Source organism: Hermetia illucens, chromosome 5, assembly GCF_905115235.1.
Source record: "Hermetia illucens chromosome 5, iHerIll2.2.curated.20191125, whole genome shotgun sequence".
Classification (NCBI taxonomy): Eukaryota; Metazoa; Arthropoda; class Insecta; order Diptera; family Stratiomyidae; genus Hermetia; species Hermetia illucens.
This window is the reverse complement of record NC_051853.1, coordinates 25,433,326-25,443,385: the sequence shown is the minus strand read 5'-3', so window position 1 is coordinate 25,443,385 and position 10,060 is coordinate 25,433,326. Positions and strand designations below refer to the sequence as shown.

Here is a 10,060-nt window from a genome sequence, read left to right as displayed (position 1 = left end):
AGGTAGGATTTTAAGTGTATTCTTTAGCCTTATTCTTCTCAATTCCCTCCGCTTTCGTAATTGACGATCGTAAACTTTAAAAATTAATTTGAAGTATCTCTCATTAATGCACCTTTTTACACAGCCTATAAAGTCATTATGATTTCATTAAATTACAATAAAATTTTGACCCTAATTCAACATCTATTTTCTAACAATGAAAAGAACGTATAAATGCCAATATGTATGTATTTTTCGTTTCCTTATGATTCTCCATAAATTGCACTTTTCATATCAACTCGAATCTGTCGAATATTTGCTATCTAAATAGGTCCAATAAAGTAAAATATGAAAAGATACATTTTTATTACATAATTTCCCATCAGATACTTTCCTAGTAACTATATTCTTCATTCTCTAATCCAATCTCGAAATATGCAACTCAATGGTAATAAAGCATCTTTACAACTTACTCCTTATCACTTTCTTTGTTTATTGTGTATTCAACGACCCCCCAAAAAGACTAATAAGAGATAATTAGATTTGATATATAATCTTTACCGAACGCGGATACTTACCATAATTACATTTTTAGAAAGTGGATAATACCGAAAGCTACGATAAAATAGTTTGGATCTAGGGTTCAGTCAAAATTCGCTGGCGATATGGATAACCCAGCATTTGAAGATGACCATCATTTCGCAGTTAAAGGTATCTTTTGATTGGAGTGATCTTGGTGATCCTTAATCCTCGACAGTTTTTTTTTGATGAATCATTTACATAAAATTATCTAAAGTGGCTCATTTTAAGGCAACTGACCTATTTGAAAGTGTCGATTAAACTGACTCCCAATAACCTTTCTGCTTTATTTTAATGTGCGTAATGACAACTGATAAATTTATTTTCAAAAATTATACCTCTTCAAACTGCATTATGAAATATCCTTTAAATCCCCATTATCCTGAATTTATGTTAAACTAGAACCAAATATGAATAAATGAAAAAAAGTGAAACCTGAAGATGCAATAAACGGCTAAATCAGACCCGGTTTTACGGATCTCAGTAATAATGCATATGAACCCTCTTTTCCCTCAGCCTTGCCCCGTTCACAAGCGGGATCGGCTCGGGATCGCCTGATCTGGATGCAATCCCGAGGCTGTTAAATCCCCATCCAGCGTGTCAAGCCACCGTTGTGTCGGACGGCCTTTGGTTGCTTACCATCGACTTCGATGTTTAGACCAATCTTGCCAAGTAAATTCTCGTCAACGCGAATTACGTGACCATACCATCGAAGATGCCTCTCTCGCAATTTTTCCACGGTCGGTGCAACCCCATATCGATCGTGGATATCCTCATTTCGGATGTGACCAAACGTGTCACGCCCCTAGTCCAAGGCAAAATCTTCGTCTCCATTACCGCGAGGCGCCGTTCATTGTATTTTATAATCGACCAACACTGAACACCAGTTGTGGAACGCGACTTCATCCGGGTTGTGTTAAAGTATGCGAACGAAACCAAATTTTATAGTTTTAGAACGTTCAAAAAAAAGAAACCAAAGTACTGAAAGGATCATTTCAGAGCGAAGACGCGAAAGCAGGGTTTTACCAAATACTCGTTAACACATAAATGCCCGCAAGACCCGCCAGCCTGAAATACAAAAAAAAATACTTTCGACAGCTCTATGCGAAAAGAACTCTTTGGCATTTTCAAACCATCAAATTCGACAATATAGGGAAAAACCTAGTGTAACTCTTTGTCCTACTGTCAGCATGCACTGTTAACACAACCTTCCCAACATCAAGACACTGGTCGAAGGTGTTAGTCAAACAAACGATATTTCTGTAATACTCACGAATGATCTCTTGGGTGCTACCATAGCAATTCAAAGTAAAAAAGCCCCCGATCTTATTACACCTTGCCTAAACAGAAGAGCGTTCTACAAAGGTTGGAATGTCACCGGTATTCGAAAAGCCTCCGACATTCTGAATTACGGAAACTTTTTAGGAAAACTTACCAACTTGAACATTTTTGCCTTTCCGTCCCAGAAGTCTAAAATATTAAAAAGGAACTCATGGTTTTCCCTTTTCACAGGAATATGGTTTCAGTTTTAAGAAACTTAGTATTTCGCTAGGCGTTTGATGGCTCCCTCAGTGCTGAGCATTAGCGAAATTAGACTGATTTTAAGAATGCCAAATTTCAAACACCGGTTTACCTGCCCTATTCTGCTGTAAGAAAAGCATGACCAAATATGATACCCAGATTCTGTCGCTTCCTTATATATATTTGCGAAGATAGCATAGATGTGAATGATATCCAGGATGAAAGCCTCCTTGTCCAAGCTCAAGTTTGATCGAAACAAGTTTTTCGTTTAAGGAATCAGTGAGTCATGAATACTGAACTAGTTTCAGGGATTTAAAGTTTGTTAATTATGCTCACTTCGGATGGAGAGAGTGAAAAACTTGTAGCTAACTGTAGAACTATACTGGATTTGCAGAGTTATTTGGCAGAGGTGCGTATAAGTGAAGTGGTTTATTGTACTCGACCTCGGTTTAGTAGTAGAATATCCCACATTCATTTAGACATTTCAGGATTTCCATTAGTGGATATAATGCTACCTGCTGCAACTGGACCACATCAACACCAAAAATCCGAGGGTTCATGCGTCACATAGAAACTGAATCCTGAATAGCGCTTCTTCATTACAAGATGGACAGGTAACATCTTAAAGAATTCCTATTCTGAACATACTCGTATGTCCACCCAATGAATTATGACCAATCTGAATGTCCACGATACTCCAGCAAGTCTTCCTGCTTTTCGACAGGATAAAGTGTACTTGTGTGCTTCTGATAGAAAGTTTGTTGTACCTACCAGTCATTCTGCGAATTCCACCTGCCATTATGGGAGACTTGTTGGTAGCAGCATTGGCCAATGGTACTAACACTTCAATTGCTGGTTCTCGTACTAAATTGAAACCGCTTTTGCTAAGGCATCCAAACTTTCATTGCTCTCTACAGTACATTGACCAGGTAGTCTGGCTGCATTCAAGCATGAAATAGGTTTCAATCGGTTTCTACATTCCTGGACGGTTTTTAAATTGATCAAAGGACCGCTTAGCGCCCTCAGTGCAACTTGACTATCGTTATAGATCGCAATGCGCCACTTGTCACCTAGGCTGCTACCCTTAGGATCGCATACAATTCGGTCCGAAAAATCATTTATATTGTGTAGTGACCGCGGCTGCGTGACGGGAGCGGAATCTCATTCGGCTCTTTCTTAATTAATTTGCTGAAACAATGCATTTAATAGTGTGCAATTGCCTTAATGTTCGCCGCAGATTGCATATTATTGAATGCATTCGAGCGAATTGATCTTGACAAGAGGCGAATGATTTGCCGCATCTGCAAGCGCATGCGCATGTTGCCGCAACATTGCCTAGCGAGTGAGAAAGGCTATGTAGCGGGAATAGAAGCGGTGCACGAACAAAGAACGCGGAGAGTGTTGCTTGGTGAAGAAGCGGTGCGGGGGAAAACAACGAGGAGTTTGGTAGAGTGAGGAGAAGGTTGCTAGAAGTTCATTATGGTCATGAACAGTACTGAGATGAATTGATAATGTGGATTGGAAAGCGTTGCGCGGAAAAATAACCGGGGGTTGGATTTTTGGCGGAATGGCGAGGACAAAGAAGTTTTTGGAATCGAGTGAAGGAGTGCATGAAGGGTCGTGAGCGTAGTGGAGTGATTTGCCAGTTGCGTTGTGATTCCGTAAGATACTTAAAACTTCACCTCGCCTACTTATAGCGGAACCGCCAGAACAGTTTGTGGGTATAACTGATTCGATACGTTATTTTATGGATGAGCGGAACTTTCGCTGAGTGAATTCAGTGATTTTGCAAATGTTTGACGGGGTCCATTCCAGGACTATTCGTGGACTTGCTAGCACTCCCTCCTTGAAGTGAACGGGGTGCAAGTTGAACACTCCCAGAAAACAAACGAAAATCTTGTGTAAATTGAGTTTTCCCACCTACATTTTGACCAGGACGGAATTCCAAACTCAACTTACAAAATCTCTCGTCCTGTCCTGTTGGAGTCGGGCGTAGGTTGGTAATTCACTTCTTTTTGCACAATAAGTTCGAGCTTTCAATTGGAGGACGCACGCAGATCTGATTTTTGCAGTACTGTCCTCCCCAGTCATTTCAGTTCCCTGTACTGAGGCTTGGAATTTTGATATCTGGATGAATATTCAGTAAAAGTGTTTCGTATACTTCCTGGCGTCAGGACGACTTCAGTGTGCTGCTGTTCATCTGCATCACATAAAACTAAGGTTACTAGAATAAGAACATAATGTAGAAAGGCGTCCAAGCAATTACTTAAAAATAGAGAGTAAGCAACTTTGAACAAAGTAAACCAGCATCAATCCGGGTAAGTCATTGTTTTTTTTATTTTCTTTTCTATTTTCTTTTTTTTTCTATGATTTTATTTCTTTAAATTTTACATTTTGTTTATTTTTAATTTCATTTTTTTTTCTTTAAATTTTACATTTTGTTTATTTTTAATTTCATTTTTTTTCTTTAAATTTGACATTTTGTTTATTTTTATTTTCATTTTTTTTTTTGTAATAATTTTTGTAATAATTAATGAATGCTTGAACAACGAACAATGGTGATTGACTAATCTTATCGTAGTTTGAGGACTTCCTCCCTTTCGTTCCTCCTTACTCCCGCGGAATTTCTACAAGGGACATCCTCAAAGTGAATAACTGGCCTGAGGATGTCGAGGAAGGGTGGGAACCTCAGAGGCCGCGCCTCATACAAGATCTGAGGCAGAAGAGACAGCAATTGAGACGGTGATCCGTCGTGGATCTTCCCCTCCTTGATCGCGGCACTCGGGTCCGGAGACTTACGGCTCCACGCGCGCGGTCGTTTTTTTTTTTTCTCTTTTCTATTTTCCAATTTGGTTCGCGTTCTGTTTTTCATTCGATAGGCCGTCGCGAAATCCTAATTAGTGGCGAGTTTAGAATCCGTTGCAGACCCACGCATCGGAATAGACACGTTGGTTTTTAGTAATGAAGCGTGAGGGATCAAAGCGCTCAAAGGACCCCCCCCCACATTCCCGAGCCTGGCTAGCACAGAGGCGTGCAAGAACGTGTCGACCGAGCACTTTGATAAAGCTTCAATCTTTGTGGGCGGAACTTCACGGTCAATTTAGCCAATTTGTTTAGATTTTTGGGATAGCTCTGCCCTCTAGGTCGTTATCGGCCACTCAGGATGATCGACCTGATCTCCTAATTTTCTCAAAAAAACATTAAAATTATCCCAAGGAGTCACTTCTCTTGTATATCTTTGTCCAGAACCCTGCTCTGTTGTTGAGTCATAGATGCTGAAGCACTCAATATATCCTGCCATGTATTCTTCTGAACTGTCCTAGTTTGCTCTAAATTTTCGGATAACTTCTTATCTTTGACCAAATAGCTGCATAGGGGATTGGGTTACACCAATATTGCTTTGAATGCTCCGTGGCATTCATGTCCGCTGTTTCCGCATAAACCTACATGAACATCGACCTAATAAATTTTGTTTGGGGTGGATGGAACAAAATATCCTGAAAAGCAGCTTTGAGTGGAAGTCCCACCCAGTAAAGCCTTCTCCACTTACCCCCTTCTCTGCCCACGAGACCAACGTGAAAAATTACTTAGCGCTTTCCGGACTCGAAGCTCTTCTTGTATCGCGGTTATTGTTGCGTTTGCTGCACTCCAATTGGCTTCCAACATCAGCATCTCCTCCATAAAATTATAGGGTCCGGTAACTACTCCTTTATCGCAAAATTTCGGAAAATGATGCTCTGGGTCCTCAGATGCAACTGCGCATTCGGAATATTCGAGAGGCTCGTCCTATACAAAGCGATGGAAATTTTTCCCGTCAATATCATATCTCGTAAGGAACCCTTTTAGGTGGTAATTCAGTTTTTCGTGTTTTTGGTCGAGCCGTCTCGCAATACACCGCAACGACCTTTCCCGGAATTATCTTGCAGTTGTTACCACTACAGCTTGTTATTGATGATCTTTCGGAAGTCTGCAGTCACATTGGGCGGATTTGCCCTCCTTCTTTTCTAGAGACAGCACCTTTCAATCACTAAAAGATCCAAGGGAATCATTCCCGCGATAAGACACACTGCCTCATTCGATACTGTACATGCGCTGCACATCCTCGACGCGATTGGTCAGTATGCCAGACTCACCCTCACCCATCATCTTTTTAAGCGATAAAATAACCGTTGCTGCGTGCGTATAGTTCAAATGCCACTTGAAACTCGACTTTCCTTCGATTTTTCCCGTCAGGTATCTACTAATCGGTTTTGAAACGATTTCGTGATTAATAACCCGTATTTTGGCAGTATTGTTTTTCCAGTGATTGGTGACAGAGACTGCTTCTGTGTTTTCATCCGACGGGTCCAATACAAGACTTTTTAACCACGGTTGGATGGCATAAAGTGGGGTGCTTCGCAACCACCACCACCACTGTTGGACCGTCTGCCAAATAAATCAACGAGCCAGCTAGTTTCCGCAGCTTCTGGTAGCAAAAGCAACCTCTTATTATTTATTTTGAAGAAGGTTCACGAATCCAGTTTGTTACAACTCTGTAGGAAACTGTTTGCTTCTAGCAATTTAAACATCAGGACACAAGCTCTCAGATCACTGACCCCAGATTTCTAAGTCGAACAGATGGGTCCTGAACCTGAACCTTATTAGAACAGTCCTACAGCTTTGCCAACCTTGATGCCAGCAAACAGGAAGAGGCTTTTACATGTCGCAAGTTAATTTGACCAACCTTTTTTGATATATCCGTAGTCTGATATGTAATAGAGAACATGTGTATCTCTCATCCATAGAGGATCCCGTCTCTTTATTCAAAGCATTATTCTGTTTTCGATTTAGCACCTCCTCTGGTTGACGATATCACAGTTAACGTAGATCTGAATTACATCTTTAGTTTCCCTTTTTTCCGCTTGTTCCGTTAATGGTAGAGAATGATGGAAGGAGAAAATACCAAGAAGTAGAATATGCCCCGTTGTCCTGTGACGGAACGATATTTGAGACCCTGCGTGACGTACCCCCCGCAACCGGAAAGGCCGCGGCCATAAGGTCTGCGATGAAACCGAACATTTCTCAATGTAGCAGAATCTCTCGCGCGCATCACACCAGCTGATAGGCCATTTGATAGTAAATCCTTCCTGGGAATGTGTGCCATATCCTCCGCGCCCACATCAATTGTGGAGGAGCACATTGAAGATGCTGAATTTGTTTCCATTTTATACAAATCAAAGACCATCACCCTCCTAATCTGATCTGACTGGATTTCGGTCTTTCCAGGAAAAAGTAGAGCAACATGTGAAGATTGTCCCTGAGCATCTTCAGGTGCTTTTGCTCCAGTTCGAACACCAACCTGAACACCAACCCTTCACTTTTGAGGATTCACCCTTCCTACTACTCATGAACTTTATCCTCCAGTGCTGAGATAAATGTTCCAGCATGCGTATGATGTACCCTGACTTCCTTCGAAGGGCGGGTAGCCAACATCCAGGAGAATCTGCTGTGCTCAAGCCGATGACCACGTTGGCAAGCTTGGAACGACCGACAGAACTGATATGACTAGGATTATCTGCTGGAGCCACTTTAAGGCATCCTCATAGGTACACTCTAAATCCACCATGAAAACCTTGATTAATAAACCTCGGCATTGGTCCAGACCCGTAATTTTTTTTCCATAGGCATGCATGCAGGATGACAAATTGTTCCTATGACATTTTTCCATATTTAGAGGAAACTCTGCGGTGGTCGAAAATAAAGCTGCTACTTGCGCATACGTCCTCTTCTTCCCTGATTTCTTGTTACTTTTTTTATGAAAGTGGCCAGATTCGTTGACAACTCTCTTGTTGATTTCATCACCTCCCACCACACCAATCTTATTTCCCACTAAAATGTAGAAGTAGACCTTGGGTCTCAACAGTGTTTCCAGGTGGTCCCCACCATCCTCTTCTTCGAATCGAATTTCTCTGGATATTGCCACACTTGGTGGTATATCGACACTTATATCTTCATTTCCAAGTGACCTCGCCTTTTTCGCATTGCCTTCCCCTGCTCTAGCTGGGAAGCTTCTCAGATTCGCTGTGTCCAGAAACGTGGTCCAATTAGATGAGTTACTTCTACACCACTAGCTTTCATTTCTTCCACTCTTCCTGGTAAGAATCAACATAATTCCGGTGATATCTCCAAATCCGTGCCTAGACAGTGATTTGTTTGCTCCTAGTCGCGGGTGGATTCGAAGTTTGTGACTTCTTACCACTTGAAAAGAAGAAAGTTTCGCCATATTTTTTTTTTTTTTGCTTACAACCAACAACATATGTTGCTTGAAGATTGAAGGGACCCAGAGCCCGCATTAAACCTGATAGCGAACAGGCCCAATCGAAATTTCCCCCACTTTTTGTCCAACATCAACTGGGCGCTAACTCACAGCTCCCTCAATCATTAGACAAAAAATTAGTCATACTTCATGCTTAGGCTCGTAAAACAGCTACTTTCGGTCAATGCGTTCCCATGGCAAAAATGTCTAATGAGTTGCCTCTGCCCTTGTCGACACCGTCAGTTATCATTTTTTGGCAGTCCAAACGGTACCCTAAACTAGGTAATTTTCTTGACTCAAATTTCAATTGACACATAAAGTAAACTAAGGTGGAATACCGGAAGCTGGACGCTTCGGGTATAATGGTTTTTCTGTAAGAAATTCCCTATTCACATTTTCCCATTCGCGAATACCTCCAATTCAAAATATTCCATGATTTATGAAAACGAGACCTGTTACACATTTTGGGGCACATATTTCTAGCCTTCAGTCCCCTATGTTTCACCTGGTCTCAAAAATAGCATTGGTTTCGAGAAGCGCTAATTGAGCCCTTTCATTTGATACCCCGGACGACCATATTTTGTGAAAAAGATACCCCCCTTCCACATGTATGGGGAGCCTCCATTAAACCCAATGTAAAATGATGCCATCAGTTCTATGTAAAGGAATTCACAGACCACACCTTCGCAAATATTTCGTGGTAGTAACCCTGGACGTGAAAAATGCATTCAATTCGGCCAATTGGAATCTAATACGCAAATCCCTTGCGAAGGTAGATATTCCCGCCTATCTCGCTGCTATCGTCGATAGTTACTTAACTGAAATCAGGCTCTGGTATAACACTGATGACGGACCCCAGGAGTACGTTGTTTCCGTGAGTGTCCCACAGGGCTCCGTATTGGGCCCACTACTGTGGAACATCATGTACAACGATGTACATCAAATACTTGGGGTGGTGATAGACAGGAAGCTCAGCTATAAGCAACACGTACAGTATGTTTGTGATAAATCATCCACTGCTGGTATGGCCCTGGCAAGGATGATGCCGAACGTGTGATGGCCACGGCATACCTCTAGGTTGCTTATAGCCAGGGTGGTGACCTCAATCATGCTCTATGCGACCCCAGCTTGGAGCCAGGCCTTGTGAATGTCAGTTAACACTCGCAAACTGAATGCAGTCTACAGGAGGAATGCTATGAGGGTATGCTCTGCTTTCAGGACTGTCTCAGATGATGCAGCATTCGTCATCTCTGGAATGATCCCGATTGACATCTTGGCAGATGAGATGGCGAATATATACCATGTGAAGCCAGTCTCTCCCTTATTGCAGACGAAGAACGCTGAGAGGGAGAGATCCATAAATAGATGGCAAGAGCGGTGGGAACGCTCGGGAAAGGGTCGGTGGACTCACAGGCTCGTTCCTGCCATCAATGAATTGGTTGGAGAGACGACACGGTGAAATTAATTTAAATCTCGGGACATGGAGGATATCTCCCATACCCTCACCGGTTTAAATTGGAGACCTCACCCGACTGTCCAAATTGTGATGGAGTCCCAGAGGACCCAGAGTGTGCATTCTTCCACTGTCCGAAATTTGTGGAAGAAAGGAGGAATCTAGAGGAGACTCTAGGAAAGGTGCTGGTACCAGAAAATCTGGTATCGAAAATGCTAGCACATCAAGAGAAT

At 42.0% G+C, this 10,060-nt stretch overlaps 1 protein-coding gene across 3 annotated transcripts in view; it reads left to right on the top strand.

Moving 5' to 3' along the window:
- The first annotated feature begins 586 nt into the window (after nt 1-586).
- The window catches only part of LOC119658473 (synaptic vesicle glycoprotein 2B-like), a 32,800-nt gene continuing 23,326 nt past the window's right edge, over nt 587-10,060 (top strand). The window contains exons 1-2 of one of the 3 annotated variants that reach the window (XM_038065907.1): nt 3,566-4,075; nt 4,137-4,397. Coding sequence is in view for 1 of the 3 variants with exons in the window: in XM_038065904.1 (XP_037921832.1) it covers nt 645-690 (46 nt within the window). In the remaining 2 variants the exon portion in view is untranslated. Of the gene's footprint in view, nt 691-3,565; nt 4,398-10,060 lie in introns of those variants that run through there. The other 2 variants (XM_038065904.1, XM_038065906.1) reach the window with 2 other exon arrangements.